Source organism: Hippocampus bargibanti, linkage group LG06, assembly GCF_051943395.1.
Source record: "Hippocampus bargibanti isolate YZ-2025 linkage group LG06, ASM5194339v1, whole genome shotgun sequence".
NCBI lineage: Eukaryota > Metazoa > Chordata > Actinopteri > Syngnathiformes > Syngnathidae > Hippocampus > Hippocampus bargibanti.
Window position 1 is genome coordinate 20,157,598 of NC_142739.1, and position 24,463 is coordinate 20,182,060.

Consider the following 24,463-nt stretch of genomic DNA (forward strand, 5'->3'; position numbering starts at 1 on the left):
CATTCATACGTCTCGCCGAGGTCACACTTGACATAAAACATGGCGGCTGACAAGACACTTTTATCCCTCCTTTCACTACCACAAGACGACTGTAAATCTATGGAGGTACACAATTAAACGGGTTGATTTCTTGTTCTTTTTTCCCGCTCTTCAAGAGTGAACTAATTAAAGACATGGCAAACAAGCAATGTTCTTCTATGCCCAACAAATGAGCTTAATGGCAGTTTGCGAGGATAACTTACAAACAAGAAAAATTATAAAGTTGCCTTTACATGGTGCCAAATGACACCCGGAGTCACGGAGGCTTTCGGTGCATTTTAAAGAGTAGCTTTCACAGGGGCATAGTGAAAGAACACAATACAGCCATGAGAATTAAGTTTTGTTCGCTCTGTTACAGCAGCCATCAAGCAGTGACTTCTGAAATCAGCTTATGATATTGAAATCAAGGGAAAAGATAACCCATTCTAGATTTCCAGTAGTATACAGAAGTAGACAAAATGATGATCTACATTAGCCTATCTGTGGCATTTCTCATGATGTGATAGCATTAAAATTAGCATTAAAGGTGATTGATTTAATGATAATCATAATAATAATAAATTTCATTTATAAGCGCCTTTCAAAACTCTCAAGGACACTTTACAGTCACAGGATATTTTTTTATCTGCGGGTTTAAATATGACATGCAACCGGGTGGTCTCGTACCAAATCGCCCCATAGGTTTAACAAAGCAGATTTTGCAACACAACATCTCTGATTTTAGGTCAATCGGAGTCGGAGCTTGGAAGCAACAACAAGCCGAATTTGGACAGTTTGGGTAAACAAGGGCCATACTTTTATCTCGGGAACTCCACGATTAATTTTTACAAAATAAGTATTTTTGAAAGGGGATTCAACAACAATGTTTTTCAAATCTTCAAAGTAACACAATGCACTGTAAAAAAATTACAAATTAAATTGAATTAAATTGACTCATGCATTGCCATTCAAAAATGTATTCGGAACTGAAAATATGACGTAGAGCGCCATTCCCGAATTTGTCAGGTTTTTTGTCATGCTTGGGTGCCGATAAAGCGCTGACCATGGCCAATGTTTTTTTCTTTTCCACAAGGTTAGTCTGTGGGAAGTTTACTTTTCGGTTCCCCAGTGGAGTACAGAGATACCTGGACGTATCGTATATTTGCCTTTTCACTTTAACTCATTCTCTGCCATTCAAGAATTTATTCGAGAATTAAAATTATGACGTCGAGTGCCATTCCCGAATTTGTTCGGGTTTTGTTTTTTCACGCTTGGGTGCCGATACAGCGCTGGCAATTTCCCTTTTTTTCCATGTTAGCTCTTTGTTCCAGCTTCAGCCATTGTTAAAGCACTATATAAAGCAACATGTATGTATTACATTGTAATTTGGACAGACGCCCCCATTTAAAGCACAGATAAATCCAGACCCATATAATTTAGGAATTAACTCTTTTTTTCTTATGAAAGAAGAGAGTCTAAAGTTTCTTACGCTGCATTGAATCGTAATGTAGTCTGTATACACTATACATGTAAAAGCCGAAAGGAAAAGAAGAAGATAGTGTGTATGTATTCTGTGGGTCCTGGAATTCAAGTGTCTGGCTGTGAATGAGATTAATAATAATAATAATAATAATAATAATAATAATAATAATAATAATAATAAGAAGAAGAAGAAGAAGAAGAAGAAGAAGAAGAAGAAGAAGAAGAATCATATTGTCATCATAACAATCATAATCATACACATTAATAAATGAACACAACTGCATTCAAAAAAACAACAAATAGCATAAAAGGTGAATCACTTTATAGCGAGAGTTCTCGATAAATTAGAGAAAGTATTGAGTGTTAAATATTCAATGAGATTTTACACCGGGGCGGGGAAAAAAAACATATGATGTAAAAATAAAAGTTGCGGTTTATTTGTTTCAAAGTACCACTCTTGTGGTACACTCGTGGTTCAGTTTGCCTCAGGTTTTACTTTATCTTCCCACCTCATTGTTGCTTTTCGACAAAAGTTTCCCTGTTTCGGCCCTTCAGCCTGTGAATTATGAGTCATTTGACCGAGTGTAAACACTTCACACAGAGAGAATCTCTCCATGTGTGACAGATCATCCTAAAGAAGATCATGCGGAGCACACGATCGAACAGGAAGATGAACTCAAAAGAATCTGATGCAAATAAGCGTGAAAGGAAGTTTTGGATTTGCCGAATGGGGATTGGGGGGGTGGCTAGGGGAAACAAACTAGCCATGGAAGACATCTTTATTTATGGCAAATACTCAGAACTGCAATTGAGAATTGTAGTCAAGTGTTCCTGTTTCCATTTCCGTGCTCATTTTAGGGAATGTAAAAGTATAAGCTCTGGAAATGCATCCAAAAATTAAAGATTCAGTATCAGATCAGAATCAGAATCATCTTTATTGCCAAGTATGTAGAACACACAAGGAATTTGTTTCCGGTAGAACACGCTGCACTAGTATCATCGTCAAAAAATTGCTAAGTGGCACTATACAGTTCCATTTGGGCTACTGTTGAAAGAGTTCAAAGAGTTAATGGCGTGGGGGAAGAAGCTGTTTAAATGTCTGCTGGATTTGGTGCACATGGATCGGTAGCGCCTGCCTGAGGGGAGTAGCTGGAAAAGGTGGTGGGCAGGGTGTGGAGGGTCCAGTAGGATTTTCTGCGCCCTTCCAGTAGGATTTTCCGCGCCCTAATTCAAACCAAGATGGCCGACTTCACATGAAATTTCGGCCAATAAATCTTTTTCGGATTCTCTCAAATCACCCGTGTGGATTTTTTTTGTTCCCAATGATTTGGGACCACAGGGTGTAAGATTTGCTATGTGGCATACCCAGCCGTGGGAAACACGACAAACGTGTCACCTGAATCAAGATATCTTCCAATTTCAACCGTTTCATCACAAAGTATTTATTTTAGGGTATTTTGCACTTTCAAAACTTCTACTACCATAAAGATTATTTGTTTTATTCCTAGTTTGACATTCTAAGATTACAAACGCAAAGCCACGAATCAACTATACTATGATGTTTTATGTCAAGATGTTTGTGAAGTTGCAACGAGATTGTTTCTGCCAGTTTGTTTTTCGATACTTGAAGATTTAGAATCAAGAAATGCTAAGTTCATATTTGTTTGAAATTGCTTGTTGGAAATTGTTTCTGGACAATACAATATATTTGGCTGCTATGTAAAGTGAATTTAAGAAATTAAAAACTGCTGGTTGTATAAAATGGGGAAAAAAAGAAAATTATTAAAGGACAACCGACACCATTTTTTTTTGTTTCCTGACATCAGAAAAACGTTTTGTACCATCTAAAATACCCAAAACACGGCTGATATTTTTAGTCAAATGAAAAACACCAATAAAAATGACTTAGTGTCCAAAAACAACTTCAAAATGAAACCGAAATGGCCAGTTTCAGAAGGTCCCGCTCCCTTGTTCATGACGGTACGCCAAGATGTCTTGCCTTCCTTAAGAATCAAAACAATGGCTTCAGATTCGGAGAAGATGTTTTCTTGTTACTTATCCAGTTATGAATATGATTCAAATAGTTCTGAAGAAGAAAGCATAAATGTTCGCAATCGATTAAAGGAGTCCTCCCATATCAATTCGAGCCGTCAATGACAGCAATCTAGCACCCACAAAATGCAGATTGTGCCCAAGCTCTGTTGGAAATGGGCTATTTTGTCTGCTGGGAATTTGTGTCAGCGAATAGCAAATACATTTTTTTCCCCATAGGAAACCATTAAAATGGGAATAATCCGTTCCTGGGTTTCCATAAAATACTTTTCAACTAAATAAGCCTTAAAACTACACACAATATACCTTATTCTATGTATAATAAATGTGCTATTGTATTGTAATGAAAGAAATACACTGCACTGTATAATAAAATCAAAGTCAGCTTTATTGTCAAATATACTAATATGCATGACATACAGCACAGATGAAATTACTGTCCTCTCGGACCCAGCATGCAAGGCACTTATAATGATTTTAACAAACACAATAAACATGAAAACGCCAATTTGCCGGGAGAGGGGAGCCGCTGCGTGTTCACGCGCCGCCATCTTGGGAAATACAAAAATAACAAATAGGACAAGTCACTTTATTTACATTTGTGATGGTCATTGATGGCTTGATGGAATGGTGTTGGAGGTCGAAGGTCAGAGGGAATTGCTGTTTGGAAAGAGAGGCACATTACATGAGGACTGTAATTAAAGAAATAAACTGTGCTGTAAAGTTTCATTTACCTTTTTGACTGTCGTTGATGGCTTATGGAAGGAGAGTCACCTTCCATAAGGACTGTTGGTAACTTAACCTCTGGTGTGGCTTCTCTTCTTTGCTTCTTTGGAGACTCATCATTTTTGCTGATATAAAACCTCTTCATTGACACCTGTTGCTTTCTGACTTGTAAGGTCTTACGAAGCTGAGGCATCACATTATCGTTCATCATGATTATGACTGTCATAGCCACAGTCTTTTCTGGATGGAACTGTTCAGTAAAAGCCTGCACATATTTTCCACTTTGCCAACATTGCCTTTATGAGCTCACTTGATGCTGCAGCTCGCCCACGTTGTCTCCCCTTTTAATACAACGAAGCTGGTACATTGTATTTTGGATGGAAGTGAACTGAAATTATTTTTTAAAATGTCACAATAAACACAATTTGAATATCCCCATATAATTATAAATACACAAGAAAATGATCGATAAATTCTTTGAAATTGTGTGGTTTTCTTAAGAACATTGCAACAAAAAAGCTTTCAAAGTCTCCGTGTGTTCTTATTTTTACAGATGAAATTCTGGTCGAGGTTTTAGCAGGAATCTTAGACGTTGACGATTTGATTGTGTGGGTCTCATACATTATAGAGGAGGTCGAGTTTGATACCGGCATAATTGTCTATTTTGTTGTAGTTTAAACCGCCACTGTGACGCGTACAAGTCGTCTGCCATTTTGGTTTCATTATGACGTGATGATAATTTTGAATGATGGATTTGTTTTAAAAACATAAAAACAACCACAAGAAATGCATACTATTACACAAAACCCTTGTGTTGGACATCAAACACGCACAAAGAAAGAAAACCATATGATGGAAATACTTAAATTCTGTCAATATACATTCCATATGCAATAAAGGCATGAAAATTTGATAAATAAACGCCATTCTTTGCTTGCTAAAGTAGCTATCATAGTATGGCGAACTTTGGACATATATAATAAATAAATTCATAAATTTTATGGTAGAATATAAGGCGCATTCAATATATTTTAAAATAAATTTAAATGATTTGTAAGCTCACCTATATATTCATTAGCAATGCCAATAGTGTCTTTGTGACAGGTTATAATTTATTGCATTCATTTTAACGAGTGTGTTAAGTTAATGTTTTTTTTTCCTGACAACCCTGACATGGTGTTTATTTACTTTACTACGTTTTACTGCATTAAAACACAGCTCACTAAATTTCTGTCGAGTGATTTCAATGTTGCGTTTCTCGAACCCACCTGATGAACGTATGCAGGGACGTCGTGAAACATCTCAAAGGACGACTCGTTCGGCGTGAGCAAATAAAGCATAGCTCGGAGCCTCGCTGGTACGGGGCTGAGAAGTCCACCGTCCGCCATGATGAAGTCCACCTGCCAAGGTAACACCGACAAGAGGGACGAGAAGAATGGAGCAAGGAAGAAGACTTCACTCCACCTCTACACTTCAGTGTACTTTTCTTTATCCTCTTCGCTTGTTTTTTTTGTGTGTGTTTGCTTCTTGGGAGGCAGAGAAGGTCAACTGTGCAACTGCACGCTCCCTCATAAATATGGTGATCGCCATATTCATGATAGTTGGATCAACCCTATTATTATGCAAGGAGGCAGGAATAGAATGCCGCAGGGAAGAGAGTTACATAAAAAAAGTGTCTTTTTGCAATTTGATCTGGCGTGTTTGTTTCCTAATAATATTGTTCGTTTTTTTACAGCTGTATTTTTTACGTATTTTTTCTCCACGGTAAAACGGTTGGGGGCTTACGGTTTAATGGTGATCCGGGTACTCCTGGGGGTACACGAAGGTACTTCCGGGGGACGCGAGATTTTAAATGGTTTTCTAAAAATAGCATTGGTTCGAGAGAGGGAAAAAACTTTAATTACTGCAGTTGTATCACTGACAGTTGTAAGACTGACAAGGTAGTACTCACAGAAATCCGCATTCGTTGCCAATGTATAGGTGTCTCATTTCTTATCTGCTTGTCAAATGGATCACGGGCACTCTGGAGCCAATCGCAGCTGTCTTGGAGCAGGAAGGCGGGGTTCACCTTGAAATGGTAGTCAAGGTCTTTCATGTTTTAGATACACTTATACCTCGGGACAATTTAGAGCACTGCTTCTTAACCTGGGTTCGATTGAACCCTCGGGGTTCGATGAGTCGGTCTCAGGGGTTTGACAAAGCACGTTAATTAGTTGACACGCCCAGTTGGCCATCGCGTGCTGAAAATGATCACATGACATTGCTTGGCCAATCAGTGCTGTGGGAAATGTAGTTCGATTTGTAGTCAATATGTGAATGTGAGGAGAGTATAGCGTATAATAAAAAGTATACTTATCTTTTGATATATTATTAACTTGTTCATGTTTTTAATAAATACTGGACGTTTTTTTATCTTGAATTTGAAAAAAAAACGTAAATGTGCATGTGCATATTTACTTGTTGGGTTCAGTACCTTACTTGATGCGATCGACCAATATTACCTTGGAGATCGAGTGGTCGATGTATTGAGCACCCCTATTTTAGAATATGGAACCAGAAATTGACCATTAATCATATTCTTATGGATGAAATGCCAATGTGCCAGACTTATTAGTACATATTCTGCAGAGACAGAATACAGTGAGACCTCAACTTACAAACACCTTATCTTACAAACTTTTCGTCTTACAAACGTCAAATTTATGAAAATTAAACCTTATAATAAGCATTATTTTCATAATACACACCCACCACGGCTGGCGGAGTGATCTTCGGCGGAAGCACACGACCGAACAGCACCAGAGGTTAAGTTACCAACAGTCCTTATGGAAGGTGACTCTCCTTCTAAGCCATCAACGACCATCAAAAAGATAAATAAATCTTTTTATTTCTTTAATTACAGTCCTCATGTAATGCACCTCTCTTTTCCAAACAGCAATTCCCTGACCTTCGACCTCCAACGCCATTCCATCAAGCCATAAATGACCATCACAAATGTAAATAAAGTGACTTTATGATACAATGCAGTGTATTTCTTTCATTACAATACAATAGTACATTTATTATACATAGAATAAGGTATGTTGTGCGTAGTTTTAAGGCTTATTTAGTTGAAAAGTATATTTTATGGAAACCCGGGAATGGATTATTCCCATTTTAATGGTTTCCTATGGGATTTTTTTTTTTTTTTTTTTTTTTGAGATACACACTTTTCGCCTTACACACTCTGTCTGGGAACCAATTAAGTTCGTAAGTTCAGGTCTCACATAAAAAGTAGATGGAGGAATATTCAAGTTCGGTATTGGGTCCGAAGGGGTCCGATGCAAAATTGCTGCTGGTGGTTTCAGTTCTGCTATGGCAAGAAAGCAGTATTGTTCTTCCATTTTATATAAGCCATCATGTGTATAGTGTAATTGATGTTCCGGCAAATTGTTTCACATTGTTTGGATTGCACACTATGATTAACCCTTTTACTCGCTCTGTTACCTGATAACATGATAAGGTGTCCACAGTCATAATCGCTATCTCTTATAGCAGGGGTCGGGAATCTATGGCTCGTGAGACATATATGGTTGTTTTGATGATTGCATATGGCTCGCCGATAAAACTAAATACATATTCTTGTTTTTATGTCATTCATTTCCTGTTGGGGCTGCAGTTGGCGGAAAGCGCATTTTCGATTGGATGATACTTGCCGCCATGTTGAAACAGGTAAATGCCCCTTTAAATGAGCCCAACGAGTGCATTTCAGTTTGAATGCACCAGAGCATTCGCCTTTGAGGAGAGAAAATGTTCTGAATCTAATTTGCAATGAAACAATTCCAAACAGTTGAATGTCAGTGACATTTTAACAAACCCCATGTTAACGTTAGCATCAATATACTTCTGCGAGAAGTAGATTGCAGATAGCAAGTGTGGAAGCTTATGAGCCGTGTGCAGGCTAGCTAGCAGCAACTTCCCCGATGTTTGGCTGGATTTTTGCCAATCACGAGGAACGGAATACTATTCATGTTAACGTGAGTACTATCACAAAGTTATTTTAAACAATACATTCTGACATTTTGTTGAAAAGTGGCCGCGTGTGCGTGCGTGTTTGCGTGCGTGTTTGCGTGCTTGTTTGCGTGTGTGTGGGCGTGTGTGTGTGTGTGTTTGTGGGCGCGCGTGTGTGTGTGTGTGCGTGGGCGCGCGTGCGTGCGTGTGTGCGCCGCGTGTGGCTCTCACTGAAAAACATTTCTAAATATTTTACTTTTATGGTTCTCTTAGTCAAAAAGGTTCCCGACTACTGATAGGCTTGAAATGCATTCCCTCCGCCTTTTTTAACGCAGTGGTCCAAGCTACTTTTCCTGCAAATCTTAAAGGACAACCGAGGTCTCCGGACAAGTTGTGTCCATAATTTGTAAAATGGCTTCAAATGATTTCTACTGAGCGTACTTTAATAAGATTCCACCGCATATAGCTATATTTTACGTTTTAAGATTCGCGCAGAACATTCAGGAAGTCTTGTTTTTGAGTTGATGACGAGTCCGTACGTGACGTCAGAAAAGGACCGTCTCCTGACGTAAAAAAGACGCATTGTAGCGTCTTTCCATCGCGTCAATGTATTTTGCTGTACTGTTTTTTTTTAAACCATGTCTTACACCCAAAAGCCGCCAGCAGAGGGAGTTCAAGCTCCATGGAAATCATTTATCAGCCTGTGGAAACGGGCTGATTCATTCCCCACAGCTCGGTGGCCATTTTGTTGCCTCTTTTTGGGTGAGACATTCCCCCCCGCCCGTTTGCCTCAAAATGACACGGAATAAATTCTGTAATCGTTGCAAACATGTATGCTTTCCTCTTCAGAACTATTTGAATCATATTCATAACTGGATGTGTAACAAGAAAGCATATTCTCCGAATCTGAAGCCATTGTTTTGATTCTCAAGCAATGCAAGACGTCTTGGCGTGACGTCACGAACTGGGGGCGGGGCTTTCTGAAAATGCCCAATTCGCAGCTCAATTTTTTGCAGATTTTGGACACTTTAAGTCATTTTTATTGGTGTTTTGCATTTGAATAAAAATATCCGCCTGCGTGTTTTGGGTATTTTAGATGCTATAAAACGTTTTTCTGATGTCAGTTAAAAAACAAAAAAGTGACGTCGGTTGCCCTTTAAGTGCACCAGCAGTAGAAAATTTAGGGGTCCACACTAGGATTACCTGCAATGTAAATATTCACTAACTTCAACCATATATAAGATGAACGGGCTGAAGCATGGAGCAGATGAACTACCGAAAATAGATTAGATTATTTTTTTTATGGAGATGAAAAATTTAATTTCAGCGTCTCCAAAAAATACTATTATATAGCTTTCTACTATCTTTGTGACTGCTTTATTTCCTGTATGATAGCTGTCCATGTTAAGTTCTTTGTTACACGTTCCGCTGTTGTTAAAGCGCTAGACAGACAGACAGACAGACAGACAGACAGATAGATAGATAGATAGATAGATAGATAGATAGATAGATAGATAGATAGATAGATAGATAGATAGATAGATAGATAGATAGATAGATAGATAGATAGATAGATAGATAGATAGATAGATAGATAGATAGATAGATAGATAGATAGATAGATATACGTAGTTGTTTGAAGAGAACTGATGACTTTTCCCATCCTTTTTTTGGTTTTGCTCCCAGGGGTGGTGGTGAGTTCTATTTCAAGGAGACATTTTTTTTGTTGTGAATGTAGCCACTGTTTGAGGAAATAATTGTGCACAACAAATTCAGTCACAAGTGTAGTCTGTCAGTGTTTATTATGGCACAAGGCGACCACTGCGGAAATAAATGTATAAGAATGTAGCTTATTTATTTACACATTACTGATCATCACCGATCTGTCGTTTACTTGGCAATTTAAAGTCCTTCCAAAAATGTACAGAAAGGTGACAAAATTACGCAGGAAACCGCAACAATTCCAACCATATGACGTCTTTTGCAGATTGCACGCTTAACGTGTGTGACATTGAATCACACGCTGCGGTTAACACACCCCTTGAGATGGCTCGTTTATCAGTCCCTGCAGGATTTTACACCAATTCTCCCTCATTTAAAACCATTTCCACACAAGCTTTGCCGAAACGGTTGCTCATTATCTCCTCTTTCAGTCACTGATTCCTGTTGGTCTCCAATGAAAGTCTCCAATGAAACATAAATTTTCACTTGTGAGAACAGTGTAATTTTTTTTTATAAAGTTGTATAATTTTGGTTAACTCCTTCACTGCTAGATGTGTACAAAAATGTGTTGACTCCAGTGCCAGGGTTTTTGTCATTTTCAGGACCCACAGAATATTGGGTTTTTAGGACTACATACACATTCAATACATTGTCAGAAATTTTACTTTCTGCATCAAAAAAAGGGTTAATTCCGGGCGGCTGTACAAAAGGCAAATGCTGCCTTCTTGTGGGAGGAAAAAAACATTACCAGAGGTCTGACCAGCGCTTTATAGGCATCCCCCCGCAAGAAAAACTAAAATCCGAAGAAATTCAGAAATGGCGCTCTACGTCATATTTTCAATTCCCGCATAATTTCGGAAATTGCAGCGAATGAGTGAAAAAAACAAATAAGAGAAAATGTTGTTTTTGTGTGATTTAAAGCCAAATAGTTTTGACAAGAATATCATCCTTTGGCACGACAAAAGAAATCCAAATGTCTCAAAAGTAATCGTTTATTTTCAAAATAAAGTAAAATAATAATAAATTTTCACCATCCAGTTAATTTTTTCAGAAAGAAAGTCTGAATTTCAAAGATTGTTTTTCTCCCTGATATTGATATGAAATCATATCAATGTTTTATATTTTTGAGAAGAAACCATCAACAACAGTTGTAGTGTTTTTGAGTAACAAGATGAAGGCTGGAATATTTTTTTACAAAGGACATTGCAAAGTCATGGAAGCAAATTTGGAATTCATAAAATCTTGAAGGGGCTAATTAATGTTACCAATAGTGGACAAAATGTATTGGACGTACTAATTTTATCAAAATACAGGAATATATTTATTCATTTTAATGAAGTACACATCATTGAATTCAGCGTCATGGTGAATGTGTATCTGCCAAACCTGGATATCTTACGCTTGGATTTTCATCACTGTCCCCTGTGGGTTTTCAGGTAGTACTGCAACAAAAAAATATAAGTTTCCAACAAGGAGTTTTCGTTTTCTTAATCTATCATGGAGAATAGACAAAGCTTAAAGGACAAGTTGTGTCCATAATTTGTAAAATAACTTCAAATGACTTCTAATGAGTGCATTTTACAAAGATTCCACCGCATATAGCTATATTTTACGTTTTAAGACTCGCGCTGAATATTCATGAAGCCTTGTTTTCGAGTTGGTGACGATTCCTGACGTGACGTCACATCAGGAACGCCCCTGACCGAGAAAGCGACACACAATGCATTTTGGGTACTTTTTTTGCTCTGAAAACATTGTGTTGATGGCGACATTAGAAGGAAAACGACATAAATAACGCAATGGTGAATCGTTGTGTGTCGCAGCCAATTACGGTTATACACATAAAGAAGATGTAAGTTTACACAAATTCCCAGCGGACAAATCAGCCCATTTCCAACGGAGCTTGTGCGCCATCTTGTGCATTTTCTGGGCGCTACATTGCAGTCTAGACAGCTCGAATTGATACCGAAGGACTTCTTTCATCGATTGCAAACATTTATGCTTTCCTCTTCAGAACTATTTGAATCATATTCATAACTGGATGAGTAACAAGAAAGCATCTTCTCCAAATCTGAAGCCATTGTTTTGATTCTGGAGCAAGGCAGTGTGAGACCAATAGTGACGTCACAAACAAAGGGGCGGGACCTTTTGAAACTCGCCATTTCCGATGTCATTTTGAAGTAGTTTTGGGGCACTTTAAGTCATTTTTATTGGTGTTTTGCATTTGACTAAAAATATCAGCCTGCGTGTTTTGGGCGTTTTAGATGCTATAAAACGTTTTTCTGATGTCATTTAGGGAACAAAAAAAATTGTGTCGGTTGTCCTTTAAGAGGAGCTATTCCTCGGAAGGTTAAAAGTTCACAAATCTGACAGTGACCAAATCCAACAGTGCAAATCCAACATGGAATGTTAACATCAGTGTAGCCAAACGGTCACATTTCATTATTCTGAATACAGTGAACCCCCCGCTATATTGCGTTTTATCGTGAGAGTTTCACGTTGTCACGACATGAAGGCACAATGTTCAGAATCACTCTGAGCTCAGCTGGAAGACATAGCATAATTAGCAAATTTGTTAGTGAGTGTCCCTGCTTGAAGATTTAGAATTATTGTAAAGCTAATGCTAATTTCCATGATGTAATGACTAATCCTCGTTTCTTAGATTTTGTTTGAATTGTATACATTGCTGCCCCGAGTGTGTTAGAGTATTAGTTCTTTCACGGCTAATAATAACCTGAAGCGCTATGCTAATTTTTGTTAGCACCCTCAATCGCATTTCGCATGAGTTAGCATGAAGTTACTTGAGATGAGAATGGATCCAATGTTATAGGAGCAATTGTTTGACAGTTAACTCATTCGCTGCCACTCCCAAATTTATTTGGGAATTAAATAGCGTGACGTGGACCGCCATTCACAAATTTGTTCAGGTTTTGGTTTTTCTTGTGGGAGTGCCGATAAAGCGCTGGTCAGACCTCTGGCAATGTTTTTCTCTGGCAACATGGGGGCACCATTTGCCTTTTGCCTTTGTTACAGCTTCAGCTGTTATAAAAGCGTAAGTGTGTAGCCGCCCCCATTTCAAGCTCAGATAACTCCACACCCATATAACTTAATTAATTAAGGAATTAACTCTTTTTTTCTGATGAATGAAGAGAGTCTAAGGTTTCTCACACTGCATTGAATGTTTATCCTAAAACTCAATATTCTGTGGGTCCTGCATTTTGAGTGAAAATGACAAAAGCCTTGGCAATGAATGAGTTAATAATTACCCTGACAGCTATGCAAGTGAAAGTTAGCCTGGCAAATGCAATCATGCTTTAACGTGAAGCAAGAAGACTTTTCGCTAGACAAAATGCCACTGTTTGGTTGAACCTTTAAATATTTAGGGCGGGGCTCACGGTGAACCTTTAAATATATATATATTTTTGGGGGGGCACACTGTACTCGTTATTTGTCATCATTGAATGATGTGACTATAATCATAACAGAGCGTGTTCGTCACTCTGGTCGCTGTCATGACTGTCATCATTGGCCAACGAGTCCGTGGAGTGGTGTAACGCCGCCATGCCGGAGAAGTCAGAAGGTAACAGCGTTCCCTTTTTTACGTTGACCAGTTCTTTTTCTCTCGCCGCCGCACCTTGCTGGCCGCCCTTCACACGCTTCCACTTCATCCGCCGGTTCTGGAACCAAACCTTCACCTTGGTGACACATGAATGGACAAAAATAATATTTTATAGTATGTGTTGATATGTTTGTGGGGAGAAAATATGTTTTTTTAAGAAAGTGGTATCTTCGATCAATTATCCAAATAGTGGTACAGTGATACCTTGGCTAATAAATTTAATTGGTTCCCAGACAGACTAAGGCGAAAAGTGTGTATCCCAAAAATGAATTTCCCATAAGAAACCATTAAAATGAGAATAATCCGTTCCCAGATCCCCATAAAACATACTTTTCTACTCTCTGATTTTCTAAGCTTTAAAACTACACAAAATATACCTTAATAAATAATAAATGTGCCATGGTATTACAATTAAATAAATAAACTGTACTGTATAATCAAGTGGTTTTATTTACCCTTGTGATGGTCGTTGATGTCTTGATTGAATGGAGTGTCCGGTTTTCTCAGCATTAAACACTTGATGAGGAACGTAACCTTCTTCTTTCACCATCTTGAGGAATGATCCCTTGTAGGTGCTTTCTCTGTGATAATTTTACATTGTCCTCATCAATTGTGATCTGTTTCGCTGGGTTGATAGCGTTTTGCATCGATGTACAGATGGCTTGTGCGGGTTGTTTGTGGAGCCTGATTGATGGGATATTTTAACCTTTCAGTCTACACTCTGCCTTTGAACTATCAAAGTTGAAACTGTCTCTCACTGCCTGTCTCTTTAATGTTTAAACCACCCAGCCCCCCTTCTTGAGCAATCACGTGGCTTTACCCGAAGACTGGGAACGGGGAATAGAGAACAAAAACAGTCGGCTGCCATTTTGTTATTAGAAGAACGGGCTCGTTCGCGAACGACACATCACTCATTGAGGCAGCGCCGTGTACGAAAAAAAGTCTGTATCCCAAAGTAAAATGTTCATAAATTTAACGTTCGTAAACCGAAAAGTTCGTAAACCAAGGGGTTCGTAAACCGAGGTATCACTGTATTTTCAAGAAAAAAAGTATTGATAATAACAGCAGCATTATCTATTTAACCCCCTTCCCACATAAAAAAAGAAAATGAGTAAGTCTTAATATCATGAGAATTTCATTGTTATTTCACTGTTCAAAAAAATACACCAGGCTGCACTGGATTTATTTTCGCAGTTGTCTTGGTCACACGCATGAAAATGAAGGTTGTCTTGGATGTATGAAAATCTCTCCGGGCTGCTTTTGAATCACGGGGCCCTTTTTTTCCGCATGAAGCCTGCGGTGCCCTGGACACTTTCCAGATCCCAACTTCCCCTCGTGACCCTGCATCACCTTACGTGAACTCTTCACAACACCTCATCCAGCCAAGAATGTTTTTTTCTTTCTTTAAATACGATCGTTTTGCTGTGGACTGTGAAATGGTGCAAATGTGATGTTAACAGTCCATCATTGTCCGCACTCATCGAGCGTGAAAGATCCTCTGCAAGCACACATTGCTGAAACCCAGTTCGCAATTATTGTGTGTGTGTGTGTGTGTGTGTGTGTGTGTGTGTGTGTGTGTGTGTGTGTGTGTGTGTGTGTGTGTGTGTGTGTGTGTGTGTGTGGGAAGGGGGTATGTTAGGTAAGACACCTAACAGTGATTATGTCGGTTGCTTTGACTCATCCATCGCATGGGAGGAGGCATTCACATTTTTTTATTTAGAACTCTAAAAAGTATGAATAATAACACACTTTATTTAAAATTAGTTTTCAAAACCTAAAAAAAAAAAATAATATTTTAAAATTTGAAACCTGTAAATTATTTGGATTGTTGATGATCAGCATTTTAAAATAACACATTTTAAAAAGTTTCACACCCAAATGTTAGGTGTTTGATATTAAAAAAAAGAAAAGCAAAAACATTGCAACATAAATTAGTCAGACATTTTAATGTGAAAATTATTTTCAATCTTAAAGGACAACCGACACCTCCGGATAATTTCGTTCATAATTTGTAAAATCACTTCAAATGACTTCTACTGGGCATATTGTACAAAGATTCCACCGCATATAGCTATATTTTACGTTTTAAGACTCGCGCTGAATATTCAGGAAGTCTTGTTTTTGAGTTGGTGACGATTCCTGACGTGACGTCACTTTTGGAACACCCCTGACCGAGAAAGCGACACACAATGCATTTTGCAGTACTTTGTTTGGTCTGAAAACTTGTGTTGATCCGTGTTGATGGCGAAATTAGAAGGAAAAAACATAAATAACGCGATGGTGAATCGTTGTGTGTTGCACCAAGACAACTATTTGATATTCGCCGACTCAAATTTCCAACACACAAATCAGCCCATTTCCAACGGAGCTTGGGCGCCATCCATTCTGCATGTTCTGGGTGCTACACATCAGTCCTGACGGCTCGAATTGATCTGGAAGGACTTCTTTAATCGATTGCAAACAATTATGCTTTCCTCTTTAGAACGATTTGAATCATATTCATAAATGGATGAGTAACAAGAAAGCATCTTCTCCAGATCTGAAGCCATTGTTTTGATTCTGGAGCAAGGCAGTGTGACCAATAGTGATGTCACGAACAAGGGGGTGGGACTTTCTGAATCTGCCCAGTTCCGAGCTCATTTTGTGGCAGTTTTGGGACACTTTAAGTCATTTTTATTGGTGTTTTGCATTTGACTAAAAATATCAACCTGCGTGTTTTGGGTATGTTAGATGCTATAAAACATTTTTCTGATCTCAGGAAACAAAAAATTGTGTCGGTTGTCTTTTAAGACATCAAAGATTTAACTTTGAAAAAATGATACATGTTACAATCAATAGCCCCTTCAAATGTTTTTTTTTAATACCTGTCATATGTATATGTACTTTTTTTAACGTGTGAAGTACATACTTGTCTCTCGGTGAGGTCGAGGTTGACGGCAATCTCGTAGCGTCGTAGCCGAGTCAGGTAGTTGTGGTGGGCGAACTCGGCCTCCAGCTCTCGGATCTGCTCCTTGGTGAAGGCTGTCCTCTCCTTGCGCGGTTTGCCGCTCAGCTCGCACTTTAGACTGCCATCCTGAGATTCTGCCAAATGATTACATTTACTTTTAGGCTTTCTATAAGTACCTTGTTTGTTTAAATATACCACGGTATAACTGCTATTGAGACTTTGTCAGAAAATCCGAGTCACGGTTCGTAAACAATGCTGCACGTTACTCTATGTGGTCATCGTCAAAAAAAGCTTGATGTGGTTTGCGTTTATTTTCATCGCGACTTGTGGTTTTACGTGCGTTTTAGGTCTTTGATCCATATTTAAATCTCATTTTCAAGCCCTTGACGGGACATTTTATAGGATTTAATTTCAGTTTGGTTGATTTGTTATCCTTATAATGGAGTGCAAAGGCGAAAAAGACACATGTGCCCCCTTTTCCTGAATAGAACCAGCTCGTTTTTGTGCCTTTTCCTGTATTATTACTTAGTTTTTGCTAGCTCGCACTGCACAGAAGGATTAGTTAGTCAAACCTCACACACAGAGAGCCAACTGAGTAGTGCTCAGTAATGTTCCTCAATTACCCACAAATGCTGTTTACAGTGGCGTTTGGATCATTTTTTTTTTCCACTATAAAATATTAATGTTAATAAAAAAAACTAGACACTTGTACTGTAAATATGGGTTGATGCAATATAGCTACATACGTATATCAATATGTCCTTCTTGATACTTGCACCGTTTTTTATGAAACGGTTTTACACATTTACAGTATACAGTTGACAATTGTATTTTACTGTGCTTAGAATATCTTGTTTTTCTATCCTTTTACCCCACCCCCACCCCCGTTCAAATTGCTGATGTGGACTGCAAATTTCCCCATTGTGGGACGAATAAAGGTTTTCTGATTCTGATAAACACAGAGGTAAGATCAAAGAACAGTGGCATTCATTTCATGTATTTAAAAATTATGTATTGTAGGCCAAGGATGTCAAAACTAATTGTTTCCTGCGGGCCACATTGTAGTTACAATTTCCTCTCGAGGACCGTTATGAATTTGGGGAAGCGATTAGAATGTTTAATCCCTTCCACATATTACATGTAGAGCACACAACATATTAATGAATAATTAGTTTTCAAATTTGTCCAAAGTCCAAAATAATGACTGTTATTGTGGCTTACATGGGACAATTTGACATTTCCGTTTGCACTTTGGCGAACATCATGGAATTTCACAAGTTTGATTTGCTTTCGCGGACCTAAGAATATGATGTGGTGGGCTGTAAGCGATAATACAATTGCTGCAAGATCGCCATTTACAGCACCTGGTGGTGACTTTATGACTTTATATAATTTAGGAATTAACCCTTTATTCTGATGACAGAAAATAATTAAGGTTACTTGCGCTGCATTGAATGTTTATGTAGTCCTAAAACTCAATATTCTGTGGGTTCTGCAATTTGAGTGAACATGACAAAAACCCTGGCACTGGAGTGGACACATTTTTGCACATTGTCTGGCAGTGAATGGGTTAAAAATCAAGCTGTTTGTATATCAACTTGTAAAATCAAGGAGTCAGTAAGTAACTACTTTCTCACGGTAATTGTAGCAGCATTGCACTGTCCAAAGTTGTTTTTTTTTTAAACTCAGAACTGATGAAAAACATGGTTTGAACGAGATCATTGCAGCTTCTCATGTAACGCGTGCGAATGCGATGGGCCAAAGTGTAAATGAGCCTGGAGATTTGGAAGCCTGATTTCCCCAACGGTGCAAAACCCGATCGATGGCTTCACCACGGCACTCAGCGTAAAGTGGATCGCCCTCTAACGACCACTCCATGTTTTCCAAATAGGGCCTCTCATTCTGTGTGGTGGTAAACACTGCATGAAAGCGCCATAAAGTCAATCGTTCAATAACAAGTGAGGGCAATTTTTAAAGCAATTACAGCAACTTGCATTCTACCACAACTGAATAGGAACAAATACTATGAGGGAAAAACACCCAGACGCCGGAGAATTAAAAAAAAAGTGTTTTTCTTTTTTACCAGAATGGAAAAAAAAACTTTTTCCTCAAATGATATCATATTAAGACATGCATGAGATGGTTAGGACCCATTCAAGATGTTTTCCTAACACTCCTTTCAAGATGGAAAAAAATAATAATAATAACAAAATGGAGTGGAGCGCAAGTTCTTTTCCACTTAGGAAAGGACACAAATGGAATCCATCCCTCTCACAATTGTAAAAGTCTTTAGTAATGCCATTTGGGTGTTAACTTTCCCAATTTTTGTGCTGGCATATAAACTAAACAAAAACAAAGGAAAAGACCCCCCCCCCAAAAAAAAAAAAAAAAAAATCAAATTCAACCTAATTAGGTTTAAATTTGACCGTTGTGAATTGCAATATGTAATCATCATGATCATCATCATACACAGGGTCTTGCGTGCAAGACATCCTGGGACACGCAAGACACTCTGACGAAGGTGGAAGTATATGCCGAAACATGTCAGGTAATTGAACACCTAAAAACACTGTAAGAAAATAATCTGTTTTAAATGTAGACAGGATGAACTTAATACAACTAATACAAATACTGTACCCCCCCCCCCATCTTATTAATATTTTCACTCGCCTTTTTATTGCTTTTTAAACTCTTATCCAGCCCCCCCAATCCTCCTCGTCCCTTTTTATAGTCATCTTTTGGCGTGGTTTGCGGATGGTGAAACCGGAGCGGGCTGATATTTGGACACCTGACTGAGTGAGCAGGCTACGTGCTAATCAGTGTGCTAACTGCAGTTAGGGAGGTGAGGGCGGGCGGTGTTAGCATGGTGGGAAAGGGCCGGGGTCAAAGTTCAGCTTGTAAATCACTTAGGGAAATAGGTGTGTGTGAGGGGGTGTGGGGTAAGTGTTTTGGGTCAGTATTTTGGGAAGGTGATGGTGTATATCCAAAATCACGGATTGTTTTCCTTGATAAACCAACCTTGATACAGTGCTACCTCGGCTCACGAACGCTTTCGCTCACGGACTTTTCGCTTTACGAACATTAAATTTGTGAGAGTATAATTTTGGCATACACACTAGTTTTCGGCGGACGAACCTAACCACACAGCGCCACGGTGGCTGGCGGACAAGTTTTCGGCGGAAGAACACATAACCACACATTCGAACAGCGCCACGGTGGCTGGCGGACTAGTTTTCCACAACCACTTTCTTTGAGTGCAGGCGTGGTTTGTTATCGAATGGAGTACTTTTGTTATTATGGGACCGAAAAAGACCCCACCACAGGCTAGTGTCAAGCCAAAGAGGACAAAAGAAAATTACGGTCGAGCAGAAAAAGGAGATCATCAAAAAACACGAACGTGGTGTGCGTTTGTGTGACTTAGCATCCCAGCACCAGTATGCTAAGTTGACCATTGCTACGTGTGGCTAAGGGTGTTTCTGTGTTGTCTAAGCAGCGGTCTCAGGCAACAGAAGAGGCTGAAAAACTTTTGATTTGGATTAACGAAAAGCAGCCGAGAAAGTACGACAACTTCACTCGGATATCATCAAGAGGCAACTACATCAAAGACCATCACAAAGGTAAATAAAACGACTTTATTATAATGTACAGTTTATTTCTTTAATTACAATACAAAAACACATTTATTATACATAAAATAAGGTGTATTTTGTGTAGTTTTAAGGCTTATTTTGTTAAAAATGATGTTTTATGGGGACATGGGAACAGATTATTTTAATGTTTAATTGTTTCTTATGGGAAATAAATGTTCGTCAGATGAACTTTTCGCCTTACAAAAACTTTCTGGGAACCAATAAAGTTCGTAATCTGAGGTATCACTGTATTGTACTTGCAAGAGATATTTTATCCGTTATTGTCTGAGTATGAGTGAAAATGTGCATGGTTGCATAATATTCTTTTCTGAAAAAAAACAATCACTCTTCTCAGCCTTTTGTAAAAAACTGTGAGGTGAGATGTTTAACAATGATTTTGCTCGTGTTACATTAAAAGTGACAATAGGGGCAATTAAATACTGTAGCCTTTTCCCCTCATTAGCCACCCTATCATTTTCTTTTAAAGAGAGCGAAAACCTAAGCTAATGGCTCAAAAGTCTCTTTTTTGTCACAATGTAAGATATTTGTTACGATGAAGTGTAACAAATGAAAAAAAGTTGCTCACATCCACGATACACCCTGAATATGTTTTTGAGATGAAAAAAAATAATGATATATTGAAATTCAACTATAAAATATTACGAAATTTACAAAAACAAATAAATTATGTTCCTTGATAAGCCTTCCTTTGTGTTTTCTTTTTTTTTACGTGAATGAGCAAATAAGCCTTATACAGTATGTGAGTCACAATACACACAAGCCATCCTTGTTGTGGAGTCTTTGCCTCAAAAAAATGTGTAAGACTAAGATTATAAAGTCCAAAAAAAAGTTCAAAAATATAATTTCTAAAAAGTGTTCCTTGATAAGCCAGCCTAGTTATTGCACATTTCATGATACTTTTACCAACAACGAAAAGCCAAGTTGCAAAGGAGACATTTGAATATTTGAGTCACTACAAATACAAGTTCCGTTTTCCTTGATTAGCCATCCTCGTTTTCATGCCTTTTCCAGAAAAATGTCACTTTTAACAATAACGTCAAAAATGCCAATCAACAACAATTAAAATCTTTCTACTAATTGGGTAATGGTTGGAGTTCAAAATGAAAACATCAAATGGCCTATGTCGAGGAGACTTTTATAGGATCAGTGTCGTGAAAAGTACCACGGCGAGATCACACATTGAGGACGCCAATGAGGCGACGCTGTTTGTGATGGATGACGACAATGAGGGCAAGCGGGAAAAGATCCCGTCGGTCAGCAAGGACGCCTGCAACCTCTGGACAACCAATGTGTGTGCATGCGTATATCATCCACTGTTTTAGATGGAACATCATACTCAGATCATTTGATGGGGGGGTCACAAGTGTCCCGAAACATCTTTGCCGAAATGGGAAGATAAACTCAGCTATTTTATTTTTTATTTTATTTTTTATTTTTATTTTTTTTTGGGGGGGGGGCTTGGGGTTTGAGCTTTCAAATATGGAAACTGGAACTTTTTTTCTGCACTTCATTCGCGTCAAATTAGAGCATCCAAATTTTGGGTTGAGTAAGTGAGACATTTTTTGTAATGTGTGTGGATATGTAATAGCATATTCTGCATTCTCAATTACAGTAATTGTCAGCTTTATGACAGATTTAGGTAATAGATCAATAATATTCAAATATATACATAGAATTTAACAAATATATTATATATAAATCTAATATATATATATATATATATATATATATATATATATATATATATATATATATATATATATATATATATATATATATATATATATATATATATATATAAAAATATTTAAAGTCACATGTACAATTTTACTGCCGCCCCCGAGTATTACATAATTTTTTTTCATCTTTTTCAGAAAAAATACATGAGTGGAATAACCTCTACATTCATCTTTAAAATGTCGATATTTATTTAAAAAAAAGTTAATTTGGCTTGTTTATTCTTGATGATATTTTACAGATAAAACAAAAAACATGAAATGTGATTATTTTGGAATATTTACATATACAGTATGTCATCATTTATTCAATTGAGGAGGAGAAGTAAGATATTCCATTTTTGCACCTTATCTTTGAACCAGAACTTATATTCATTTAAATTATATTTGAGCTCCCTCTTTGTGGGTAAACCATTGTTTTTTTTCCTTTTTTTTAAGAAATACCTATTTTGGATTGAAGCACCCACACATTTGACCGTTTTATACGTCCTACTAAAAAAGCCGACTTCATTGTTTCTTTTTTTTTTTAAATCTGGTTTGCTCATTTTGGCAGGAAATTTGAACCAAACTTTTAACCACGTCTCCTCTTCACATAAATTGAACAAGGCATATTTAAATGCTGCTATTTTCTGATATTAAAGCGCGATATAAATCAATATGTATTTTATTGTACTATATATCTGAGTACCAAGTTAAAACCAAGACATAACGTTCAGGTACTAATGTATATATTTTTATTTCTTTAGAATTTATTAAGGTGATTAAAGTGTTATGAATATGATTTCCTAAGGGAAATCTTAACTATGATATGGCCTGTGACGAAAAAGGAAACACCTGTGTGGAAGACACTGATATCTTGAATTACAAAAACACACACGCTTTATATTGAAAGAATCATACGGAAATGTTGGAATTGATACCTGAGCTGTCACTTTTCCTCTTTCCGATCCTCTTTTCCGCCTCCGCAGGTGACAGCGCGGGCCTGCCGAACTCTGAGACAGCCCCGGTGGGGGTGCTGCTGCCACCCAGGCCGGGCGTAGTGGCACCCATGGCGGGCCCGCCGGCGTGAGCCAAGTCCTGGGACGTGTGCCCCCCGCCGTGGGACAGGTGGGAGTGCGGGTGGCAAAGGTCGCCCCTTGCGCCGCCACCGCCGTCCCCCGGAGACATCTGCGGGATGCGCCAGGCGGCGGGTGTGTGGTGCTGACTCTGCTGGGCCGAGTGGTGGCCCCGGTGGTGGTGCGGGTGTTGCTGCGGATGGTGATGAGGGTGGTAGAGCCCGAGCCCGTCATCTGGGGCATAGCTGGAGATGATGCAGGCAGACGGCGAGGATGTGGAGGAAGAGGACGAAGAGGAGGCCAGGTCGGGGTAGGAGACGTGGTCCGAGCGTCCGTGCAGGGTGAGCGGGGACGGGGCGAAGGCGGCCGGGTGTAGACCCTGAGCCGGGGCGTGGGGGCTCCGCAGGCAGCCGAAAAGGGTGTGATCCATGGCAAACGCTCCTAAAGCAACCAACGGCGCATATCCAAGAGCTCCGAAAGAAAACAAAAAAGTTCCAAACGAGGAGAGTGGTGGCGTCCTTTCCTGGCGTAATCCGCTTGAGTCTCCGGGCCGGAGCGGGATAAACCCAGTCGAGTCGAGGAGGGCCTCTCGGATGTCGGGGGGAAAGCGTGGAGGCTGGGAGGAGGTCCCGGGGAAGTCAGGGAGCCTGGCGAGGGGCTGTTATAAATAGGTTGTAACGTGAGAGGGAGGCTGGCTCACCGAGGGACGGCGTGCATGCAAAAGGAACGCCGCCATCAATCTGTTGGGAGCCTCAAGGAAACGAAGGACGTTTTTAGAGAGCGAGCGAGGGCCCTCTTCAAACTTGCTTGCTTTGGTTCCCGGTTAGTGCTCCAAAGGCCAAATAAATCACACAGCCAACACGTTTTACAGGTGTGTTCAACCAGGTCAAAATCGACACCCATAAAACATTTGTTCCAGCACCCCCGTTCGGCTTTTCAACGTGAAATTTGGTACGCTTGTCAATCATGCATACAAACATAAAATGTCTAATGAACCTAGCGCAAAAAGTCAGCCATTTTAATATGAGACAGCCATTTTGGGCTCGTCATGCTTTCACAATTTAGTATCCGTTGCCATTTCACATATAGGAACATGAAACCCAGTAAGCTTGTCTATCATGAGTAAACTCCCATCAATAAATAAATGGAAGTGTAATATAATATAAATATATAATTGAATGAATAAATGAATACATTGACATATAACTAGATAGATGTCAATACAAAAACAAATGAATAAAAGAATGAAGGAATAAACAAATGGATGAATAAAACAATGAATGAATGAATGAATGAATGAATGAATGAATGAATGAATGAACGAACAGTCCCATGAATCCATGGCTAAAATGCAAAGGAAATTACCATTTTGGTCATTTTACAATCCTTTGAATCATGGTGTCAAACTCAAGGCCCTTGGGCCAGATCCGGCCCACCGCATCATTTTATGTGGCCCCGTCAGATGT

General features: G+C 38.8%; 2 protein-coding genes across 3 annotated transcripts in view; both read right to left on the minus strand.

Annotated features, from left to right (window-relative positions):
* agmo (alkylglycerol monooxygenase) overlaps positions 1–6,045 on the minus strand; it is a 65,520-nt gene extending 59,475 nt beyond the window's left edge. For both annotated transcript variants that reach the window (XM_088999248.1, XM_088999247.1), the window contains exon 1: positions 5,547–6,045. In XM_088999248.1, the coding sequence (XP_088855374.1) occupies positions 5,547–5,666 (120 nt within the window). In that variant the 5' untranslated portion in view covers positions 5,667–6,045. The remainder of the gene's footprint in view (positions 1–5,546) is intronic.
* A 4,006-nt stretch (positions 6,046–10,051) lies between these two features.
* meox2a (mesenchyme homeobox 2a) lies at positions 10,052–23,845 on the minus strand. Its single transcript, XM_088999249.1, has 3 exons — positions 22,863–23,845; positions 16,518–16,690; positions 10,052–13,685 (listed from the first exon to the last, which is right to left on the minus strand). The coding sequence occupies exons 1-3, from the start codon at positions 23,425–23,427 to the stop codon at positions 13,467–13,469; spliced, it is 957 nt and encodes a 318-aa protein (XP_088855375.1). The 5' UTR covers positions 23,428–23,845; the 3' UTR covers positions 10,052–13,466.
* Positions 23,846–24,463: the final 618 nt, after the last annotated feature.

Excerpts from the sequence above, each read along its gene's own strand:
- meox2a (XM_088999249.1), bottom strand. The coding sequence starts at position 23,427 with ATGGATCACACCCTTTTCGGCTGCCTGCGGAGCCCCCACGCCCCGGCT. Across the intron at positions 16,691-22,862 it reads GAGGAAAAGTGACAGCTCAG|AATCTCAGGATGGCAGTCTA; the intron begins GTATCAATTCCA and ends ATCATTTGGCAG. Across the intron at positions 13,686-16,517 it reads TCGACCTCACCGAGAGACAA|GTGAAGGTTTGGTTCCAGAA; the intron begins GTATGTACTTCA and ends TGTGTCACCAAG.